General features: G+C 53.0%; 2 protein-coding genes across 7 annotated transcripts in view; one reads left to right on the top strand and one right to left on the bottom strand.

Moving 5' to 3' along the window:
* The window catches only part of RALGDS (ral guanine nucleotide dissociation stimulator), a 54,630-nt gene extending 40,120 nt beyond the window's left edge, over positions 1-14,510 (top strand). For 4 of the 6 annotated variants that reach the window (XM_074556551.1, XM_074556552.1, XM_074556549.1 and 1 more), the window contains exons 2-18: positions 6,639-6,749; positions 7,157-7,350; positions 7,699-7,773; positions 7,898-8,091; positions 8,444-8,565; positions 8,697-8,912; positions 9,031-9,134; positions 9,461-9,545; positions 10,198-10,275; positions 10,370-10,456; positions 10,730-10,762; positions 10,918-11,039; positions 11,165-11,260; positions 11,405-11,606; positions 11,792-12,151; positions 12,263-12,377; positions 12,549-14,510. In XM_074556551.1, coding sequence (XP_074412652.1) covers positions 6,639-6,749; positions 7,157-7,350; positions 7,699-7,773; positions 7,898-8,091; positions 8,444-8,565; positions 8,697-8,912; positions 9,031-9,134; positions 9,461-9,545; positions 10,198-10,275; positions 10,370-10,456; positions 10,730-10,762; positions 10,918-11,039; positions 11,165-11,260; positions 11,405-11,606; positions 11,792-12,151; positions 12,263-12,377; positions 12,549-12,724 — 2,370 coding nt within the window. In that variant the 3' untranslated portion in view covers positions 12,725-14,510. The remainder of the gene's footprint in view (positions 1-6,638; positions 6,750-7,156; positions 7,351-7,698; positions 7,774-7,897; positions 8,092-8,443; positions 8,566-8,696; positions 8,913-9,030; positions 9,135-9,460; positions 9,546-10,197; positions 10,276-10,369; positions 10,457-10,729; positions 10,763-10,917; positions 11,040-11,164; positions 11,261-11,404; positions 11,607-11,791; positions 12,152-12,262; positions 12,378-12,548) is intronic. The other 2 variants (XM_074556548.1, XM_074556550.1) reach the window with 2 other exon arrangements.
* GTF3C5 (general transcription factor IIIC subunit 5) lies at positions 13,690-22,658 on the bottom strand. Its single transcript, XM_074556554.1, has 11 exons — positions 22,465-22,658; positions 21,583-21,805; positions 21,171-21,369; positions 20,211-20,406; positions 19,534-19,638; positions 18,816-18,930; positions 18,074-18,154; positions 17,484-17,581; positions 16,767-16,849; positions 16,336-16,478; positions 13,690-15,767 (listed from the first exon to the last, which is right to left on the bottom strand). Exons 1-11 carry the CDS (start codon positions 22,612-22,614, stop codon positions 15,610-15,612), a joined length of 1,551 nt encoding a protein of 516 aa, XP_074412655.1. The 5' UTR covers positions 22,615-22,658; the 3' UTR covers positions 13,690-15,609.
* Positions 22,659-22,920: the final 262 nt, after the last annotated feature.

Raw genomic sequence — 22,920 nt, 5'->3', positions numbered from 1 at the left:
ACTGGGGAACGGTCATGTTGCATGTGACTTACAGGTGCTACTGTACACCCAGAAAAACATCAATCAGTTTTTGATCTTGTTTCAGTTATGTTTTTATCGCAGATTTTTCTGTTCCACCTCAGTAAAACCCAAACCCTTTTTGTTCTGAGCCGGAATGACTCGGGACGAGCCGCTCGATCTTTATTTAACCTAGCAGAGCAGTACCTGCATTAATTTTTATGCACCGTTTTTCACCAGCCGCGCCGTTCTGGTTTCACTTCCAGTAATGCCCCGGGGGTGTGGGCGAGCTGGTGGTGCAGCGGTGGCTCTGTGAGCAGGGCTGTGTCCCTCTGCTCCCAGCCTGCCCCTATAGAGGCGTTGGCTCCGGGCAGGGATGCTCCAGGGCCATCACCAGCACGGGGCTCAGGGCTGTGGAGCAAGAGCCAGATCTGCTGTGTCGGCGGGATCTTTTTTTTTTTCCATCGACTTAGAGAGGAAGCAAAACCTGCTGCACTCAGTTTTCTCCGAATAGGCTGCGAGGGGAGCCCATCCCAGCATGTCCCCTGGGAGGGGACACACGGGGTGGTGTTTCCACATGGGGTGCAAATGGGTGGTGGCTTCCTGGGTGTAGGAAACTCAGGGTTTGCAGTTCATCAGTCATCCCTGTTGTGGCTGGAGTTTGTTTTTTCCTGGGGAGTCCGTCCACCTGTCAGCCTGAGCCCCCAGCACCTGCATTTCCCCACCCTGATCGTGCCCCTTGAAGGCTAGGGATGGAGTGGCCATGCAGAGCCTTTGATTTCCAAACCACAAAAAGAGTGGGAAAAGTCTCTCCACATGGGAAGGCTCTTGGTTTTCTCTAAAAGCAAACCAGGAACAAATGGGGGAGGAATCCTGCTTATCTGCTTTGTCTCGTTCCTGGACCGAGGCTGAGCTCCTAATCCTTGCTCCAGCCACTCACTCACTGCGTGTGAGTCACAAGATGCCTCTGCAACCCAGCTGCCAGCTTCCCTTCCCTTCTCCCTGGGCTGCCAGGGTGGGCAAGGCTGCCTTTGGTTCCCTCTGGGTCACAGACACAGGGGCAGAGCTGCTGTTGGCCTCAGGACCCAGAGAGCCTGAGGGAGGAGGTGTAAGATCCCTACAAGAGGCAGACACAGGGTGATGTGACCCCTCTTTCTCTTTCTCTCTGCCCCATCGTGGTGCTGGGTGATGCTCTGGCTCCAGGGCTGTTCTCCTGGGGCACAGCTTTCTGTGCTGAAACATCTGGAGCAGAATGTCAGGAAAACCCAGCATCTGCTGGGGAGAGAACAGGCCCTCAGCTGTTGCCACTGGCCTGGCAAAACCACCCCTTTTTCATGGTGGGTTTGAGTTCAGCTTCTGGCCCTTTTTCTGTTCTTTTCCTGTTTCCCCTTTTGTTGCTGTGTTTTTATGGACTGCTGGAATCAGTCCTGGTTTGAGGCAGCTCGGAGCAGGCAGGAAGGAAGGCAGAGAGTGCTGAAAACCCAAAGGAATTGTGTGTTTCTGCTGGGCATCTCTGCATGGGGAGCAGGGGCTGCTGTGGCAGCGCACTGAGCTCCATCAGCAGGGGGAAAGGAGACAGTGGGAGATGAACTTGCCCACCCCAGTGCTGCCATCGCCATGGCTGGGAATTAACAGTTTAACACCCATGGCTGGCATGATGTTTTGGAGCCAAAGTGCTCCTGCCCTCAGTGAGGCTGCTGCTCCAAAGGACATTTTGTGAGTCAGCAGCGTGGGCACCTTTCCTTCCCCTAAAGCAGGGGATGTTTGTCAGCTTCCTCAGCACTCGGGGTAGTCCTTGGAGCCTTCCTGAGCACAGCCAGGGGAAGGAAACTGTGAGTGCCAGGAGTGAATGATCCCTCGAGGCAGAGCTGGGGGGGAAGAGCCACCTCAGGGCTTTTTGCCTGGAAGTCCCCATGGGGGGAAGAGTGTTGTGCTGTGTGTGCTTATTTTGGACGTGTAGGACAGAGGGTGCTTCTGCTTTTGTGGTCTTTATCTTCGGTTCACAGAACTGAGCTTGTTTTCCTTTCACTACCCGGGGCTGACTTTTTTCCTATTTCCTTTTACATAATGTCATACACTCAGCTTTGCATAAGAGGTCCCAGAGTCGCTGCTGTTCCTTGCAGGGGTTCAGGGTTTGCTCCTGGGGGTGAAATGAAAGTGAGCTGGGGGTTGGTGTTGGACATGGGCCATGCTGGAGCTGGTTTCCTCTGTTTCTGGAAAGGCCCATTTCCCGTTGCTAGTGGGAAGGGATTATTCTGAGAAAGGGCTGGGGATTGTAAAGAACAAACCCCCACTTGCTGCTCCTGGCTTTACCACCTTTCATTGGGTTCTTTTGAGCTTGTGCAAGAGCTTCAATGGGAAACCCCTGGTGACGTCTCTGGGGCTCAGCTCTGCCTTTTCTTGTCTCTGTTAATTCCCAACAGGCACACATTCCTGGCTTCCCAGGGGCTGGGTTAGTGTCTGCTCCTCTCTTGTGGCTGGTAGCAGCAGCCCCTTTGAATTCAGCAGAGATATTCTTGGTGCTGCTCTGTACCTGTCTGTAGAACAGGAATTTTGTGTAACTCAACAGAAAATGGAGCAGAGTAACACAAATATCTTGATTGTTAAACCAGCTGTGGCCCAGAGAGCATCAGCAAAAGCACTTTAAGCAGTTGTGCCTCCTCCATGTGTGCTGAAATTAATACCTTTTTCCACTAACAGTTCATTATTTTTGTGCCTTTGGAGGCCAGTGCACTAACCTGGGGCACGTGGGAGCAGAGCTCTTAAGACCTGGTAATTGTTGGGTAATTGTCTGTGTGTAAGTGTGGGGATGCAGCCGTGCTCACACTTAATCCTGCACTTTGCTCCTGTCTAACTAAAACCACCTTTGTGACTGAGCTCAAACACTTTCCAAAACGCAGAGCCCGAGCCAATGTTTTGCTTTGCTGTTTGGTTTTTGCATTTTCCCCTTCTTTCATCTGTCGGGAAGAGCCCAAGGCAGAGTCCCTGCTGCTGCTGCTGCTCTGTGCCTGCTCTCAGGGTCCCTCACACCCTTCCTCCGGGCTCACAAACCTTGGCTGCATCTTAGAGCTCCTTATTAATCCTCTGTGTGAAGACGTGGGGTTTGACACCACGCCGAGTACAAGAACATTGAGCAGAGAGCAGAAGAGTTTATTGCACGGAGCAGGAATTCCTCCCTGGTGTAGTCACAAAGGCTTTGAACCATCAGTGGGAGCTCCAGGGCTGGCTGCAGTTGGAAGAGGCAGTCCCCAGGCCCAGGGCAGCCATCTGGTGCGGGCTCCCGTTTCATATTTCAGGGGATGAACTCCTGCAGAGTTCACTCACTGCTGCTTCTGCAAGAGCCTCTGCTCTGCACAACGGGGGAGAGTTGAACATGTGGCTTTTCCTTGTGCCCCTTTCTCCTGGTGTGTGGAGAGAACCAGGATTTCACCAAACCAAACCTTCATTTTCTCTGTGTACTCCATTTCTTGGTGCCCATCTCGAAATGTGTTGGATCTCACTTTCTGGGCTGCCAGGTCCCACCTGTATGAATCTGGTGGAAGGTGCAGATGCCATAACCATCAAATCTTGTTGCAGATGTTTAAAGCACTGCCTGGGCCTGTTGGATTCATCCCTTGTGCCAACAGAAGGGGCTGTTCACCTGTGTCTCACCCTCAGGCTGAGGTGGAGGAGGGTTTGTGTGCTGCCTGAGCCTGACTCATGTTCCCTTCTTCTGAACTGAGGGGCAGAAAATTCCAGCAGATGTGCAGGGCAGGCACTGGGGAGCAGGGACTGTTGCAATATTCAGTGATTGCTGCCTCCAAGGCCTTGTCTGCTTTGCATCTTTTGAAATAGTGTCATTTCCAATCATCTAAGCAAAGGAAAGCACTCATCTGACTCTTTAGAGACCATTTTGAAGGCATTCAGCTTTGGCTGACTCGCTGATGTGAGTGCAGGATTTTGGGTGGCTAGCACGAATATCAGGCACAGCTCAAGATTTTGACTCTGTCCCTGCCCTGCTCCCATCTCATCTCATCACCTGCAAGGGGAGAAACGTGTGCTTGGTGCAGGTGTTGGGATGAGACTCCTCTGGCTCCATCCTGCCGCTGCTTTTTTGCTTTGGGTTGGTTTTTAACCAGCGTGCGCGGAATGCACAATCAGCATCTCGCAGGAGCAGCCGCAGGGAAGAGGAAGCTCACACGGAATATAAATAGCCAAATTTTAGAATGTCCCAGTGTAGCAGCTCTCCTGGCTCTTGGCAGGAGCCTGCAGACCGCTGGGAAGCCGTGGCCTTCGTGTGTGGTTTGCAAAGGGGGAACTTGGGGGGATATCGCACAAGTCAGCAAGGCAAAAAATGAATGAATCTGACAGTCTTGGATATGGGAAGGAAATGAAATTTGCTTTTCTGCACATCGGAGTGGGGTGTATCCCCTGCACGTGACATGAAATGCAGAGTGAGAACCCTGCGCAGTTGTGGCAATAATTTCCACTGTAGTTGCACAGCGGTTGCCAGTGATTCATGGGTTGATCCTGAGATGGTTTTTTCCTCCCATATGATTTAATTTATGAATTTAATTGCATGTCAGCAAGCATCTGATTTTTCTCGATATTTTCCTCTGGGGTTTACAACTGCCCAGCCAAATCTCTTTTCTGAGTTAGACTGTACAGGGCTCTGGTCCTGCTGGACCCAGAGCTTAAGTGGGAGGAACACAGGGGCAGGGCTGACATGCAGGTTGGGTCATGAAGGCTGGGAAAGAGCTCAGGAAAAACTGGGAAGCATTTCCATGGCTTTTTTTGTTTGTTTCGTTGGTTTCTGTTTGTTTTGTTTTTGTTTTTGTTGGGAACAGCATCTAAAGGTGGAAGAAAGACAACTTGGCCAACTTGGTCAGGTGCTGTCAGTGTAGATGTTTGATCCAGAGTGGACACAAAGCTTTAGCTGTGCCAAGGTCCAGGGCAGTGTACTTGAGCACAAATTTGTGCCATAATTTATCCCAGAGAACAAGAGAGGGACAGACACAGGTGCCAGGAAGGATGTTTGGTGTCTGCTGCCTCACGTGGGTGCTCTCAGGGTTGCTCTGGAAGCCAGTGAACCCTGGGAGAGGCTCCTGATGTTCACAGCAGAACCTCACAGCTCCTTGAACTTCAGCAAACCAACCCTCTCCATAGTCTGGCATGAAGTGAGAAAAGCAGGTTCAGCAGAAAGTGAAAAAGTCAGAACCCTGCCCAGGGGGATTCTCTGCCCTCATTCATTGCAGCTGTGAATGAGAGGCTTTTTCAAGCTTCCCCTCAGTCTCTGGGCTGGCTGTGCTGCCTTGACTCCTTGTCAGGAACAGCCCTGGCCTGAGCAGGGTGTGAGAGCAGAGCAGTGGGCACTGCTGTGGTGGGGCTGATAAAGGAGTGTTTGGGTGCATGTGGGATCCATCAGCTCAGGATCCTGTGGTTGTGTTCTGCTCCTGTTTCCTGAGGTGTGCAGCCCCTTCTGAGCCTGGTGTGGCTGTCCCCATATACACAGGGCAATTTGGGGAGGATTTTTTGCAGGGAGCAGCATCACTTCTGGGGCTCCATCCTAAATCCTTTCATGGCAGTTTTTCCTCAGTGTGTTGTTGTGAATGCTCAGAGCTGGCTCTGGCAGGAGACGTTTGTCCCCACAGCCTTGTGTCCCAGTGATGCTCACCTCCCCCTCTAACCAGCTTACAGCTTTCAGGCATTTTCTCCTTCTGCTGAGCTCTGGGTTTTGGTGTGTGTTCATCCATGTCCTGCCATTTGGTGAGGGGGACGGAGGGCGGGGGAGATCCCTGCAGTGTTTAAAAGGATCTGGATAAATCTCCTTAAGGGAGGCACTGACTCAGCAGAGCGTGGTTAGGGAGGAGGAGGAGGGAACCAAATTGTCCTTGTGGGGCCGGAGCTGCTGCTGAGCCCGCGCTGGTGTGTGGTGCTGGGGGAGGCCTGTGTCTGGGGACCTGCCCTGAGAAGCATCACCCATTTCCTCAACAAATTCTTGGTGCTCTCCATCCTCCAGAGCAGAAATGGGAGCCTCAGAGATGGGTGCCTGTCACCCAGAGGTGCCTGAACCCTGTGTCCAAACCGATCCTGGCTGTGCCTGATCCCACCCTGGTGCAGATCTCTGGGATTTACCCCCAGCTTTGAGCTTTGGATTTCTGCCTTGTGCCGTGGGCAGCTTGGTTTGACAGGGATTATTTTTATTATTATTTTTATTATTTTTGTTATTTTTATTATTATTTATTAGGGAAGTGCACCAGGGTGCTTGGTTCAGATCACTGAGATTCTGCTCAGATCAGAATGTCACCTCACAGGAGAGGGCAGCAGCCAGGGCAGGGCACTGGGCTGTGCTGTCACTGTCCCCTTCCCTGCCTTGTGAGGGGTCCCACCTTGCACTGACTTTGCTGAAGGGCTGAGACATGGAGCCAGGGGATGTGGGACAGACCAAGAGCAGCTTCCCAAAGTCCTGGCTCCACTGTGGGCAGGCTCAGCCAGCCAGACACCCTGGTGTCACCTGGTTTGCATTTCTGAGCAGGTGAGGGAGACTCCCTGCCAGCCAGCTGCTGCCTTTGGCATGCTGGGATCCCTCACAGGAGCCACAAAAGCGTCTCTGCCATGCTTTGCTCCCCTTATCTCATGGTGTATCTTGTTTTTCCATGCAGAGCTCCACACAGGAGATTGGAGAAGAGTTGGAGGATGGTGTGATCTACAGCATATCCCTCCGGAAAGTGCAGCTCCACCACACGGCCAACAAAGGGCAGCGCTGGCTGGGGGTAAGCTGGGGGCTCCCCCCTGCCTCGGGGCAGGATTCAGATGTTTCCCTGCCACGGGAATCATGTGTTGATTTGGGAGCAGGGAGTGGGAGTTGCCCTCTACTGCATGGGAAGGGGTACAGGTGAAACAATCTGCACAGCCCCGTTTTGAAAAATAGGGCAACTCCGATTTGTATCTGGATTTTGGCAACCCTGAGGCCTTTCCTGGGGTTTGCCAAGTGCTCAGGTCCTCTCAGCTGGGTTGCTGATGTTTGATATCTGAGGAGACTCAGCCTTTCTTTCCCAGGAAAGGAAAATCCTGTGGGGATCCCAGCCTAGACCTGACCTTGTGAAGCTGCTGGGAACACTTTGCACTTGATGGTGTCTGTGTTCACCCAGCCCACTGACTTCTGCTCCTGTCCTGGCAGTTTGAGAATGAGTCAGCCTTAAACCTCTACGAGACGTGCAAGGTGCGGACGATCAAAGCCGGGACCTTGGAGAAGCTGGTGGAGTACCTGGTCTCAGCCTTCAAGGGCAATGACTCCACCTATGTCACCATCTTCCTGTGCACCTACCGGGCCTTCGCCACCACCAAGCAAGTGCTGGACCTGCTGCTGAACAGGTGAGCCCCAAAACACAGCTGGGGGTGGCCAGGAAAGCCCCAGCATCTTCTACTGCAATGCCTTGGGGGTTTGGTGGCTTCTCCCAGCTCCATCAGCGTGAGGGTTTTGGGACAGGGCAGGGAGGACAGAACTTTATGGAAAGCTGGAGCTCTTCCAGTGAGGTGGCGAGTGCTGGCTGCTTCCCTTCCTGTAGTGGGGAGGTTGTGGCAGAGGGAGGGGAGCAGGGCACTGCATAGCAAGTTCATCCTGACCCTGTGGCAGAGCTGGGGGTGATGTGGAGGGAGAAGAGGCTGCTCTGAGAGGCAGCAGAGTGCAGGGTGCTCACTGGCTCCCCTCTGCCCCACCAGGTATGGCAAACTCCACGTGCAGGCGAATGGGGACCACGCCAGGCACACTGTGGATGAGAGGATGGAGCTGAAGAAGTAAGTCTGCCTGTGCTGTGCTGGCAGCTCTTTGGGAGGGATCTGTCATCCCAGCGCTGCCCCTGGGCTTGTGGTTTCTCCTGGCACCTGATTCCCTTTGCCTGTGTTTTCCCCCTTCCTGCAGCACCATCTCCTCCATCCTGGGGGCCTGGCTGGACCAGTACTCGGAGGATTTCCGCAAGCCCCCCGACTTTGCCTGCCTGAAGCAGCTCATCTCCTACGTGCGCCATAACATCCCCGGCTCCGACCTGGAGCGCCGAGCCCGCATCCTGCTGGCCCAGTTCCAGCAGCAGGAGCAGAGCGAGGCCGAGGCAGAAGGTGGGGTGCTCCCCTGGCTTGCAGGGCTCATTTGGGGCTGCAGGTGGAGGGAATGGTGCAGGTTGGCATCGAGGGTCTCAAAACTTGAGCCACGTGGCTGAACACCTGTGAATTCTACATGGGATTTCACTGGGAAGCCAATCCAACTGCAGGAGGAGTGGAATTTCTAAGTGGATTAGCTAATCTGCCTTTAATCCTCTGTAGACACTTGCACCAGGTTTAAAATGACTATCCTTTTATCTGAGCCTTGTTGGTGGAGGTGCAAAGCTAGATGGGATGAAGGTGTCTGCAAGGGGTTGGTGCGGGTTGGTGTGGGCACTGCAGTGCTCAGCCTCACCCTTGTCTCCTGCAGCTGTGGACCACAGCAGCTGCACCTTCCAGCTGGTGGAAGAGAATGGGGTCAGTGATGGGAAGCCAGATTTCCTCTCCTTCTCCCCAGAGATGGTGGCAGAGCAGTTCACACTGATGGATGCTGTGAGTAGTCACCCACCAGCTGGGTCAGTGGTGCTCTGGGCACGGTCCTGACTCTTCCATCCTTTTTCCTTCTTGCCTGTTCTCTCCTCAGAGAACACCAAGAAACCCTTCTCCATCCCTTTATCTTCCAGGAGCTGTTCAAGAAAGTGGTGCCTTACCACTGCCTGGGCTGCATCTGGTCCCAGAGGGACAAGAAGGGCAAAGAGCACCTGGCCCCCACCATCCGTGCCACGGTCTCCCAGTTCAACAGCGTGGCCAACTGTGTCATTGCCACTTGTCTTGGGGACAGGTCCCTGAAGCCACAGCAGAGGGCCAAAGTGGTGGAGCGGTGGATTGAAGTGGCTCGGGTAGGACAGCTGCCCTCCCACCTCCACCCCAGGGATGAGCTTTTTCCCCTGCTGGAATGCCAGCAGATCCTCCAGCTTTTTTTAACCCAAATCCTGTTATCTCTTTGTCTGCCCTCAGGAGTGCCGCATCCTGAAGAACTTCTCCTCCCTCCGAGCCATCCTCTCAGCCCTGCAGTGCAACGCCGTGCACCGGCTCAAGAAAACCTGGGATGAGGTCCTGAGGTAAGGAGCTCCTGCAGGGCTGCTTCCAAGGGGAATAATGTGCTGTGGCACTTGGATGTGTCTATGGGATCACCTCAGCTCCAGCATTGCCTCTTGGAGTGTGCCCAAAACCCAGGGGCCAGTGTAAGATGTCAGGGATTTCAGGAGGGTGAGGAAATAAAAACGCCTCACCCTTTTGTGTGAAACACCTTGGAATAGCTCCCAAACAGCAAGGCCCAGCTGGAGCTGAGCATAACTGGGGTCATTGGGGTGAGCAGAAGAGAGCCCAAGGAGGAAACCCCACCATGGCAGCATTGCTGACTGTTCCCCTTGTCCCCCCTGTGCAGGGAGAGCTTCCGCACATTCCACGAGCTCTCCGAGATCTTCTCCGATGAGAACAACCACTCGCTGAGCCGGGAGCTTCTCATCAAGGTAGGGGGAAGGAGAACCCTCATTGCCCTGTTCCTGACAGGCAGCTCAGCTTTCCATGGTGTTCCAGCCACAGGCTAAATCCCTGGCAGAGCTGCTGGAGTCACAGTTATGGGTGCAGGCAGGGTGTGCTGAGTTGGGGAGCAGGCAGGGTTTTCAGATCAAGGCTGTAATTTCTGTTTCTCCCCAAAACTTACTACTTGGAGCTGGCAAATCAATTCAGGGAACAGATAAGCACTGGGATGGGATCCAGAACACCAGGTGACAGCTTGTCCCCAGAGGCAGCTGCATGTTAGTCCAGTGCAAAGTCCTCGATTCCCGGTGGGGTGGTGGAGTTGGTGAAAGGTTGCAGCAAAAATGCCCTTATTCCATGTGGAACTTCTCCACAGATCCCAGCCTAGCTCTGGTTTAGGGACTGAGAAGAAACAAAATGCAGAAGGGAACAACACATCCCATTAGGGAGGCATTTGTACATAAATGAGAGCAGCAGTTCCTGTCCACTAAGACTCTCCTCTCTGTGAGCCATGGAAAAGCTTTGATTCCCTCCTCTTTCCTACAATGAAAGTTACATAAATGAAAATGGGTGTGAATTTTAGCTAATAGGTATTAGTGCCATTTCCCACCTGTGCTGATCCCACCTCTCCCCACCATCCAGGAGGGCACATCCAAGTTTGCCACCTTGGAGATCAACCCAAAGAGGGCTCAGAAGCGGCAGCAGCAGCAGCGAGAGATGGTGAGTCTGGCAGGGCTGTCCCTGTGCCCCTCCCCAGCAGCTGCCCAGGCTGCTCCCAGCCCTGCTGACCCCTCTGTCCCTTCTGTCCCCACAGGGTGTGATGCAGGGCACCATTCCCTACCTTGGCACCTTCCTGACGGACCTGGTGATGCTGGACACGGCCATGAAGGATTTCCTGGATGTATGTACCCTCTCCCTGTCCTCCCTTTCCTCCCAGAGCCTGGGCTGATAAAAGGAAGGCTGTGTCCTGTGTCCCACACTACATCCTGTATCCCACACTGCACATCCTGTATCCCACATCCCATATCCAACACTGCCCATCCACCTCTCTCCAAAGGAAATGGGCTACTGTTTCTCAGCAGGGTTAATCCCACTGCAGTGGCAGCAATATAGAGATAGAGGAGGGAGCAGTATTCTTCTGCCTGCTCCTGACCTTCATCTCTTTCTTTTCCAGGGTGGGCTGATCAACTTTGAGAAGAGAAGGAAGGTGAGAGCTTTGCCCTGGCAGCTGCTCAGCAGGGCTGGCCTGGTGCAATCCCAGGCTGTGCCAGTCACTTAGGACTTGATCCCTCTCCTTTTTTCCTTTGTGTCCTTCACTTTTGTGGGAGGGCATTCTGGTCTCATGGCTTCCCTTTGCTGCAGGAGTTCGAAGTGATTGCACAGATCAAGCTGCTCCAGTCAGCCTGCAACAACTACAGCTTCACACAGGAGGACCAGTTTGTGGAGTGGTTCCACAGCCTGGAGCGGCTCAGCGAGGCCGAGAGGTGAGTGAGAGGGAGGTCTCACCACTCGTTTCCTCTGACAGCAGCAGCTGCCCCCTGCTCCCCTCTCTGTCCCTCACACCTGGTGGCAGCACAGGGATCTCAAACCCTCCTCTCTCCCCTCCCAGCTATGGGCTGTCGTGTGAGATTGAGCCGCTGTCAGAGTCAGCCAGCAACACGCTGAAGGCCAAGAAGAACACAGGCATCATCAAGAGATGGAGCGAGTGAGTCCCTGGTGGGAGGTGGGGCCAGCGTGGGGCATCTCTGGCTGGACATTGCAGGGGACCAGCTGGGCATGGCCACTGTCCTGCCAGCCAAATGCAGCCTCACCTGCTCCCTTCTCACCTGCCCCGCCTCTCTCCTGGCAGCCGGCAGCCACCAAGCACGGAGCCCTGTGCCAGCGGCAGCTCCCACTCGAAATCCTTCGACCAGCTCAAGTGTGGGCAGTACCTGTGCAGTGGGGATGCCACTGACTCAGTGAGTGTCACCTCTGCCGGCTCCAGCAGCTCTGACGTGGAGGAGATCAACATCAGCTTCATCCCTGAGTCCCCCGACTGCCAGGAGAAGAAGGTACGTGGCAGCTGGCAGGGTCCAGGGGTCCAGGGCCGCTGTGGCCATGCTGTGGGGACTGTCCCACCTCTGCCTGGCGCTGGGGCTGGGGGGAGCAGGCGAGGGGCCCGGGGGCTGCTCCGGCAGCACGGCAAGGCTCTGGTGCCTCCGGTGGCTGTAGCTGTGTCGGTCCCCCGTTGTCACAGGTCAGTGAGATCCCTCTGGCCTCCCTCCCCCAGCGCTGGTACGCCCCGTCTGTGGCCGATGGAGAAGCTAAACCCACTGTGTCCTCCGCATCCCCTCTCCTCCCTGCCCTCCAGTTCTGGGAATCCACCTCCCTCTCTTCCCTGGACACGTCAGGCATCGGCTCAGGCTCCAGCAGTGCCTCCTCCTCCTCCGTCTCCTCCACGCCGGTGACGGCCTCCCGCACTCACAAGCGCTCGGTCTCCGGCATCTCCAGCTACTCCTCACTCTCGCTGCCCCTCTACAACCAGCAGGTCGACGACTGTTGCATCATCCGAGTCAGCCTGGCTGTGGACAACGGCAACATGTACAAGAGCATCCTGGTTAGTGACATCCCCAGGGAGGGGTGGGTGGCTTGTGCTGCTTGGATGTGAGCATGGCACGTTTTGGGAGGCTTTAGCAGTGTCTGAGCTCACAGCACTCTGTGCTCACAGGTGACGAGCCAGGACAAGACCCCCGTGGTTATTCGCAAGGCCATGGCCAAACACAACCTGGATGGGGACCGGCCTGAAGATTATGAGCTTGTCCAGATCATCTCGGAGGAGAGAGGTGTGTGTGTGTGCTGGGCTGTAGGGGCTTTCCTGGGCAGCACCGGGCTAGAGCTGGGATGAGAGGTGACAGCAGGAGGTGTCCCAGCACCTGGGGACAAACCTTAGCCCCACTCTGGTCCCATTTCAAGGAAAGGGCACCTGACTGACCCTCATCCTTGTTCACTTCCAGAGCTGAAGATCCCCGACAACGCCAACGTCTTCTACGCCATGAACTCCGCTGCCAACTATGACTTTGTGCTCAAGAAGCGGGGCTTCTCCAAGGGGGTGAAGATCAAGCACGGCTCCAGCTCCACCCTGCCCAGGATGAAGCAGAAAGGCCTGAAGATCGCCAAGGGCATCTTCTAGCCTCAGCCCCACTGCCACCCATCACCGACGGGGCCTTGGGGGCAGCTGCTCCGGGCTTGGCTGTGGCCACTCCTTGTGCCACCCTGCAGGGCAGAGGAGTGACCCTCACCCACGGGCGACGGCCGTGCACCTCCTTCCGCACCCAGAGCTGAGAGCTGGGCAACTGGTGTTGGCCTCTGCCTCTCTCTGCACAAGCCCCCATTCCAATCAGGTCTTTTTTTCTACACAGGAAGGCAGCAGTGGGGGGGATTTGTCTATTTTGTTTTGTTTTGTTTTGTTTTTTAACCTTCCACGGTGCGACACTCGGCCAGCCCGGCCAGCCCAGAGCTGGAGCCCGCCTCTGCCGTAGGTGCCTTGTGTCTGAGCGAGCCGAGGAGCAGTGACTTGCAGAGGGGCTGTGACAAAGCAGAGCAGGAGCCACCATCACCCTGGAAGGGGCTGCCAAGTCTCTTTCCCAGTGTTACCTCCATGTCTGTCCTCCCTGGGATCACTGGCGTTGCCACCACTGCACAGCTCTGCCTGTCCTTGTCGTTCCTTTGGGAGAAGCCACGGATGCCCTGGGCTGGGAGCTGGAAGGATGCAGCCCTGCACCAGTGCTGAGCCCCGTGGAGGAGCCTGTGGCCGTGCCACGATGGATTGGGTGCCTCGTGCTCTCCCCAGCTGGAAGCCTGCATGGTCTCGCTCCTCTCCCGATCCAGCACATCCTGCAGCTGGACTGGGCCAGTTCAAACTTGCACCAAAGATCAAATGCCAGTGTCTCTTCTGCCAAGGGGGAGCTTCAGGCTGTGCCCCCAGCGCTGCCAGCCTGAGGAGGAGGAGAGCAAAGTTCTGTGTGAAACTGTGTAAATAGAGACTTTGGGTCTGTGTGGGCACAGAGGGGCCAGAGAGCTCAAGGTGCTCCAGGTGCCCCAGCTGCCACTGCCTGACCCACAGAAAGTGCCACTCACCTTGGGCTTTAACCGGACTTTTTCAAACACTGACCATGGGAGAAGCAGCAATGAGACTTTTTTTTTTGTATAAAACAAAAAAGTTTACTGATTTTTTTTTTCCAGTATTTATTGGTTGTAAATAGAAGAGGTAAACTTGTACATTTTACTAATCCAGCCTTCCCCTGCCCTGCAGCCCAGTCCCTGCCCTGTGTCCCCCTGGTATTTAAGGCTGCTGGGAGGGACGCTGGCAGCAGCAGCCTTGCTGTGCTCATAGGGCGCAGACCCTGCCAGCCCCCCCTCCCAAATTCTCTACCACTAATTGCTCGAGCAGGGGCAGAGATGCCTGTTTTAACCATTGTAGGAAACACTAACCAAAGGGGGACCTTTTGTTGCTCCTGCCTCCGTCTCTGTTTTTTAAGCTCGTCATTCCAGCAGATCTTTTCCGTTTCCCACCCGTCAGCGTTCCCAGGTGGTTGTGGTGCCTTCCCCTGCTCCAGGACAGGGAGCACCCTCCAGGGGCTGGGGCTGGTGAGGAAGAGGCTGCTTGGGTGTGAGCGTGGCTGGCACGGAGCTCCTCCAGCCCCAGCACTGCCCATGATGCACATGATGGGAGCTCGTGGCTCCCTGACGCACGGGCAGCCTCCTGCCTCCCCCCTGCCCAAAGCCCCTTCCCCTGGGCACCAGCACCACCCCTCTGCTCCGTGCCTGCCCACCCTGGGACTGTCCCCTCCCCTCCCAGCGGGGGGACTGGCTGTACCCTGTGTATTTTGTACCACTTCAATGAAGGAGCACACTGCCCGGTGTGACTTGTACACAGCAATGTAATTAGTCTTTGCAATAAAATACTGATGCTCAAACGTCTCTGCCTCAAGGCAGGGCTTGTCCTGTTCTCCTTCCCCAAAATGCCAGCATCTTCCTGGGGAAAGAGGGATGGGCCTGGCTGTGGGGGAGTTCATACTTTATGTTCACTCTGGGGGTTGAACTTTATTTTGACAAATTGGTGTTTTGGCTGAGGGACCAGGGCTCAATTTTGAAATGAACCTCATTCCTTTGAACCTGTTATTTGAAACTGTTGTATTTGCAATTATAATTTGTTGGGTTTTACCACTTTTGCTACAAGTAACGGCTTTGAAAGCAACTGTAACAGGCTCTCCTCAGTGGAGAAGAGGAGGTCTTAACTTGTTTTTTAAAAGAGCTTGGCTTTCAGGTGTGCTCAGAACACACTGGGGAATGCACAAGATCTAGAAAATACCAGTAGCTCTTTAATTTTTGGGGCTTTTTTTGTGGTGGGAGCAACGCAGCTGGCAGTGGCTGAAGCTCTGCCCCTCTGCCAGCTGCCTTCAATCCTTGTTACCTGCTAGCTGGGGAAGTCAAAACAGACCTGAGAAGTGCATCAGGTAATGAGGACAACAAACACCGCACCCAGGAAGGGAATTATTCACTGCCAGAAAATGTATTTTCCTGCTGGCTTTATTTCCAAGATGACCAGCAAGGTTCAGTGCTGAAGGCATGGCTCAGTATTTTCACTCCCTCTGGACAAGCAGAAGGGCAGAACCTGCCTTAGGGACTCCAGGAGCACTGAACTGTTTCTTCTCCCAGCATCTCCTCAGGCACCTCTTCTATTTTCCACATGGCCACCAACCTGGAGAGAGTGCACTCCCACACATGGAGACATCTGGGAATGCAGCTTCTCCCATGTTCAGGTGTGTTTCCAGCTGGTTTGGATTCTGGGCTCGCTCTTGGGAGTTTGTTGAGCTTGCTGGAGGGTTTCTCAGCCAGCAATTCTGAAAATGCAGCAGTGGCTCCCAAACACCCAGAATGCTGCCCACCACCAGAGAGAACATCATCAGCTTAGTACAAGCTCTGCTTTTCCTAGATCCTGCTGCTGAACCCTTGAATCTCAAGGAGCAAGAGCAGAGACAGTTCTGTGCACAGCAGCCATACTGCTCACTGAGTTCACACATAGTCCAGAATTTCTGTCTCCATTTCATTTTCACTCCCATCAGAAGGCTTGAATTCCTCTTCCTCCTCCTCTTCATCATCCTCATCCTCTCCAGACTCGTATGCCAGCTGCTCTTTGCCATCTTCACTGCTTGTTGTATTTGAGAAAAGAGCTTAAATTGGGAAGAAAGAAAGACACTGTGATGCCTCTCTCAGTGCAGCCTGGGGGCATTTGCAATGGAGTTCACAGCAGCCTCAAGGGCACAGCTAATATTGCTCATCTTAACAGAATTTGATCAAGCCCAGAGCAATCCAACTCCACAGTCCAGGAAGGAGACAGAACAGCAGCAGAGCTGCAGTGCTGTGCCTCCTCTCCTGCCTCATTCTGACCCAATTCACTGGGATATTATTGCTTTGGCCCAGCATCATCCAGAAATAATTTTCTCACTTCTTGGTCAATCAATAATATCAATAAAAAGTAAAATGCCATCAACGGAATGAAGATTTTGATTATCACTGTGCAAAAGACATTTAAAAGCCGAAGGGCTTTTGATACTGGGAAGATGAAATAGAAGACCTTAACTCCCAGCCATCACTAATGCCAGCCCACATTTCCACTGCAGGCCGGCAGCCTCAGCTCCCACACTGGAATGAGCTACATCCCAAAGAACACACAGAGGATGCAGGAACACCTCTACCTCAGTGCCAAGTACAACATCCTCATGTTCAAAGCATCCTTACCAGGTCTGGTGGATCTGATGATCTGCTTTATCATCAGGGACATGCTGTCCCTGAGGTCATCACTGGTCTTGGCAAGGCACCACCCGTCCCGCTCCGTGCACTCCGACTCGGTGCCGTCATTCCGATGGATGATCTTCTGCAGGCTGAAGAGAGCAAAAGGGAAGGAAACCTTAATCTTCTGCACTCAGGTGTGAGTTTCAAATGAGACAAAGTGCTTTACTTCCATTTCCCTTCACTGAGCTGGAATAGCACAGTTGGTTATCCAGGTAATTGTCAGATGGGAAAGGAAGTTCAAGTGTGAAAAAACTTTTCTGTTTTTATTGAGCAACTGAACACCTCTGATGTTCCTGCTCAGGGGGAGAGGGGTGAATGGACAGGGTATAAACAACAGGCTCTGAAATCTGTCTGATTCAGCTGTCAGGGTGCTGTACCTTTCCACATTTAAGTCACAGAGCTGGTAGAACATCTGGCGGTAAGGGGGTAAGGCTCCTTCCCGGAAAATGTAGACGGATTCCTAAGAGGAGGAAAGAAGGAAAGGATCCATGTGCATTTTATGCTGTAATAAAAGTTCTTCCAATGGGCTGATTCAAGAACATGGTGCTTTCAAGAAAACAAATTTTAAGGCATAGATCTGTATGTGGCAGAAGATAAACTGAATGAGGATTGCCCCAAAATGTCCCTGCAGCCACAGTCACACCAGCACTGCTGGGCAGAGAACACACTTCACCTCTCCAGCCTGCAGCTCTGGCTGCAGCCTGTCACTGCCCAGCAGTGCATCATGGGCTTCATTCCAGCGAAAAAAGGAATAGTAAGACTCATTTATTTATTTATTCCACCCTGTTGGATTTTGCAGCATGACCTCATAAAGACATGGTGATATTTTTGCACTTCGCTGCCCATGAAGTTCCAATTTTATCAACTGAAGCAAAATACTCCTCACATCTAAGATGAGCAGCAATCCCCCCTTGCAGCATGTAACAAAATACACTCAGGTGGTTTTCCATAGTGCCATATCCAACTGGGAGCTTCCCAGGCAAACCTGAGCACATCAAATCACTCACAGCTGATCCCCTGACGACTGATAAGCCAGGAATCATCCCCATTTCACTGAGATAGTTCAAGATTTTGGCATAGAAAGTCATGCTTACCTTCAGCTTATACCTGCTGGAGGGGGGCTTCTTTGCCCCAGATGTACCAGCTGAACCCAGCCCCTGTTTCAGGTCGTGGACACTGACTGTGTGACTTCCTGAAAGGAAAACAAAGAGTCCTAATGAGGGACATCTTTCATATTGGACTGTCACCTCTCTCTGTTGATTCACCAAAACCAGACCAACCAGCAACAGAGCATGTGCTTTGCTCATTCTTTAGAGATGTTACTGGACAGTCCCAGGAAAAGTGCTGACTTGTGCAGCTTTTTCCAGAGCCCATTTGTTCATAATTATAACCTTTTCTACTCTCTTTTGACACAGAAAAGAGAACTCCCCTATTCTCTGCACCTCAGTGAATTCCCAGTGTGGCTTGCAGAACCCCCTCCTGCCTGCTAACAGATATTGTGGCTCAGCCAGACTCCCACAACACTTCCCAGCAGATTTTTCTCTGGCTTAACAGCAGCAATATAACTACCAGAAAACAAGCTCAGTTTTGGCTCAGCTAGAACACAGCAACTCAGCTTCACCACCTGTGACTGGGATGGGCAAACAGAGAAGCAGAAGAGCCAGGCAGCCCTTCTGGCCCATACCTTGTTTCTTGACAGTGATGGGCAGGCTGTAGTTGTACGTGCTGCGTTTTGCTTTCACAGGCATGTCAGTAGCAGCATAACCTAGGGGTGAAAAAACCAAAATCCAGTCATGAATTGAGGGCAAGCACTCTGCAGAACATCCCCAGCTCAGGAACACAAGGGCTGGACTGGTGTGGGAAGGGCAGGCTGGTCTTGGGGATATGCTGGTTTTAGCAGGGTGGGGAGAAGAGATCAATAAAACCCTTTAACTTGGAAATGTGATCTGATATCAATGAGTGGAACCCAGCTCTGTCATGGACTTATTAGATGGCATCAAAAACTCCTTTTCCTCAACTTGTCCTTTGTGAAATCAAAACAGGGAATCCCACATCCAAGGTCTGAGACTCAGCATCCTGCAGGAAATGATGAGGTCCTTGAGGAAAAGCTGCTATGTGAGCACCAGAATTCCTGCTTGGTGCCTCCCCTGAGTGAGGAGGAGGATGCTCTGCTACACCCACTTGGGTTTGGAACACATGGAGGAGGAAAGGCAGAGTTTAGAATGTGCCAGATGAGGAAAGAGCTATTGCCTATGAAAGAAAGTATTACAGGAGTTTTAAAAAGAACTACAGCAAGCAAGGAGCTCAAAAGGTGTTCATCAGAGCAGAAATATGGCAAAAGAGTTTGAAAAACACATAAAAAGAAAAATACTACCAGGATTAACCAGAAAGCAGAGAGAGCAGCTCTGTGGGTTGGGCCCTTTTACCATATTTCATTCCACAGCGAATTCGGAAGTCCAGTACTTGATAAATCTTTGCTTCAGGGTGTTTCCTGGGGTCATAACCAAACCTAACCCACAAGCTTCTCCAAGGACCTGTTAACTGCACAAACACATGAGGGAACATAATTACAAAAAAGCACCACACTGTTGCAACTTCCTTCAGTAGCAAGGTCCTTGGAAAGGTCTAATATTTTCCCTCATTGCCCAAAGATATTTGTTTTACCAGCTCTTTGCTCACTTGCCATGCTAATATTTATACACTGAAATATATTTATACACTTGGCAATCAAAGCACAAATATTTGTGTGCTTTTACAAACCAACCTGCAAGGTCACAGCCAAGTGCTTGTGTGGAAAAACTCTGCTATCACTGCCAGGTGAACAGTGACTTGGAGTGACCAAAGTTTTTCTGATTTTCCAAAGTTCAAAATGACTGTTTTGTTGTTTCGAGCTCCTGAGAATCTCTTGGTATTTCTCCAGTGAATCCAACTCAGAGTACACAAACTGTAATTCCTTTCAAGTGTCTCATTAAGAGAATTGTTTGGGGGGATGGGGGTCCTGACCTTGGCTTCAACTTTGGTTCTAAAGCATTTCCTTCCCCCTGCCTCTTGACATTAAATCAAGCTCAGGCACGTAGTGGCAGGACCTCAGAAGTGGTAAAGGAGCAGGAAGAGCAGGGTGATGCTCACAGAAGTACCACTCACCATGTAATAGGCCAAATAAGGCAGCAGCACCTTCAGCTTGTCTGGATGGACACTGATGTTGGCTTTGACTGCATTGCGAGACCACACGGGACGCACCTCAAAGAGCTGCAAGGACACACAGACAGGCACACATCAGTGGGAAGGGTTCCCAAAGAGCTGAAGGACATACAGACAGGCACACATCAGTGAGAAGGGTTCCCAAAGAGCTGAAGGACACACAGACAGGCACACATCAGTGGGAAGGGGTTCCCAAAGAGCTGAAGGACACACAGACAGCCACACATCAGTGGGAAGGGTTCCCAGAGAGCTGCAGGACACACAGACAGGCACACATTAGTGGGAAGGGTTCCCAAAGAGCTGAAGGACACACAGACAGGCACACATCAGTGGGAAGAGGTTCCCAAAGGCAGAGCAGCTTTTCAAGTGCACTCAGCTCCATATCAGAGCCTTTGCCCCCCCAAAGGAGCTGTTGGACGGTGATGTGAGAACTTGTAGGGCTTAATGAGAGTTAAGACACAGATTCAAAGCTTGACTCGCAGAACTGAAATGAACACAGCAGTGTCAGCAGCATCTACTCACACTTGTGTCAGTCACTCACAGTCACCACAAATTTCTATGGAGAAAAATCTACTTTTTCCTCCCCAGGCCAGTGCTCAGACCAGGAGTAAGGCACACACCTTTCTCAGCTCTTCCTCCACCTTTTTATCCACAGGATTGGTGCACACTTTCTTCCAGTTCTGCACAGCAGCATCCAGGGGCTTAGTTGGGATTTCCTCATCATCAAAGTTGACAAAGATGGCGTTGTGTGGGCGCCGGGCCCTGCTGAGGCCAATCAGGTTCTCACCAGACACCTGGGGATTGTTGTAACCCTCCCTAGGGAACAGGGAAAACAAAAGGGATTCAGCTGGGTGAGCAATGGGTTGGGTTAACTTTTGCTCAACTTCCCTTAATCACACACTGGTACTATAAAAGATACTCATGGCACCACTGAAGAAAGAAAATTTAAATTTAAATAAATCCCAAAACCTTTAAACTACATCCATTTGCACACTGACAGAGGAGCTCTGCCCTGGCTGGCAGGAAACCCTCCAGCACTCAGGAATGATCTGTGTGAAATCTGTGTTGGAAAGGCTTCACCCTCTGCATTTGTTCTCCTGGAGCTACTGCAGCTACTCACTGGGACAGGGGCAAAGCAAGAGGGAACTGCAGGCACACACTCAGTCTGGAAGCTTCTTTCCCTTTAAAAAGAACCAGTGAAGGCCAACAGTGAGAAAATGAAAGATGTTTCTTGTGGGAGATCTCCCAGATTGTTCTTCTGGCAGAGCCATTGGAGGCCAGGAGAGCACAGAACACATGGCATTAATTCTTGGAAACCCTGCCCTTGGCTCCAGCCCTCTGGAAGCAGGCAGGAGCTGTGTCCTGCATCCCATAATGTGTGAGGTGAGCTGGGAGAGGCATCATCTTCACCTCATGCCCAGCTCCCCTCACCTGGCAAATCCTCAAGTGGAATTTTGCTGAGGTTGCCACTGCCAGGCAGCTCCTGGTGGTTTTTTGCCTCTGTTGTGCCAAATCAGCACAAGACAGCAAATTAAAAGGGTGAAACTCATGAAAGATGTATCATGAGAAAAGGCACTGACCTGTGCTGTATATCTGGGCGATAAAAATAGTCCACAGGAGTGTCCAGCCGTGAGAAAATGGGTGGTGGGATGTAAAGAGGTAAATCTTTATTGAAAAACTCTTCCTTCTCTGGTTTGAGCATCAGGACTTTGTCATACATGGAGGTTTGTTTGCCATCAGGGCCAGAGTGCATTGCCAGGTACTGGAAGTCAGACATTCCTGTATGAAACAAAAGTTAAAACACTGTGAAGTTTGTGTGAATGCAACAATATCTCTCACACTCAACTTTCAGGAGCAGGAGTCCGACAAGTTTATGCAAAGGTTTATCCAGCAAGGAGGTTTGATTTTCCTTCCAGTCCTCAACTGCTTGAGGGGAAACACTTCCCTTTCCCAGCAAACACACTCATCTCTAAGCCACATCACAAGGGTTACCTTGAAATTTGTAAACAGTGGTGACAATCCCAAGAATCTCCATCTCAAACTGCACTTCTGGCTGGATTTGCTCCTCGGGGTCCAACTGCTGCTTCTTCCTGCTCCTCCTGGTGACCCTGAGCAGCATGGTGGAGGTGGGGAAGCGGTTGGCACACACGGGGTGGCAGTAGGGATCCTTGGGGCGGAAATACAGCTCCAGCCTTTTGGCAGGGTCGGCGTAGATCTGTCAGCAAGGGGGGCACAGCCCCTGTCAGCATGAGACCCACACAGCCCCGTGCTCCTGTGCCAGCCCCCAGCCCCACACGCTGCTGTGGGCACCGGCTGTGCCCCTCACACAGCCCCAGGGGGATCATCCCTGCCCCACATCGCAGGGGTGTGCAGCCACTCACATCCTGGACACCAGGAAAAATAAATTATAAATATAATATCCTGGGTATGAGGAAGGAATTCTTCCCTATAAGGGTGGGGAGGCCCTGACACAGGCTGCCCAGAGAAGCTGTGGCTGCTTCATCCCCAGAAGGACAGGTTGGAGCAAACTGGTCTAAAGGATGGTGCCCCTGCCCACAGCAAGAGGGTGGAATTGAATGAACTTTATGGAACTTTTCAAACGCTTCTATGACTCCATGATTTCACTGCACACCGCCTGAATGCCTGCCCGGGGACAGCAAGGAAGCGGCATCACCCCCAAACCACCCACGGGCCCCGCATGGGAACACGCTGGGCTGGAGCGGCTCACACAGAGGGTCCCACATGGAGGCTCTCCCAAGCCCCAGCCCCGGTCCCGGCCCCGGCCCCCTCCCGCCCCATCCCCTTGCCCAGGGCCGGTCTCACCGCCCCTCACCCTCAGCCCAGCGAGCCCCCATATCCCCCGGCCCCCCTCACCCGCGACACCGCCTGCTCTCCTCCCAGCGTCCGCAGCATGGCCCCGACGTCCCGGACGAGCCCCGGGTACTCCACGCAGACCAGGCGCGGCTTGCGGGGCAGCTCCAGCACGGCCGAGCCCCGCGGGCCCCGCTGCCGCGCCGCCGCCATCGCTGCGCGCCGCTCCCTCCCGGCGCCGCCCCGCGCACCGCGGCACGAAGGTTCCGCCGCACCACGGTTCCGGCTGGGCCGGGCTGGGCCTGAGGGGAGGGCGAGGCCTGAGGGCGGGCTGGGCTCGTTCTGTTCTGCTGGGGCTCCTCAGCCCGGCTTGTGACCGTAAACAAATACAGAATCACCTCCCCCGTGGGTTGTTTTGTCCCTGTGCTGCCTGGACTATTCTGAGCTGAGCAAATGCTCGCACGTACACCTACATTTCTCTGATCATGCAAGGAGTGTGGTGTTAATTCTCACTGAAAT

Source organism: Zonotrichia albicollis, chromosome 21 (genome assembly GCF_047830755.1).
Source record: "Zonotrichia albicollis isolate bZonAlb1 chromosome 21, bZonAlb1.hap1, whole genome shotgun sequence".
NCBI classification, from domain to species: Eukaryota; Metazoa; Chordata; class Aves; order Passeriformes; family Passerellidae; genus Zonotrichia; species Zonotrichia albicollis.
Note: the sequence above shows the minus strand (reverse complement) of the source record. Positions and strands in the feature narration are given on the sequence as shown.

Bases quoted from the DNA above. Each gene is read 5' to 3' on its own strand.
- GTF3C5 (XM_074556554.1), bottom strand. From the start codon at position 22,614: ATGGCGGCGGCGCGGCAGCGGGGCCCGCGGGGCTCGGCCGTGCTGGAG. The intron at 18,931-19,533 runs GTGAGTGGTACT...GTGTTTGTGCAG, and splicing joins CTTATTTGGCCTATTACATG to TTAACAGGTCCTTGGAGAAG. The intron at 15,768-16,335 runs GTAAGGATGCTT...TCCCAATTTAAG, and splicing joins CATCAGATCCACCAGACCTG to CTCTTTTCTCAAATACAACA.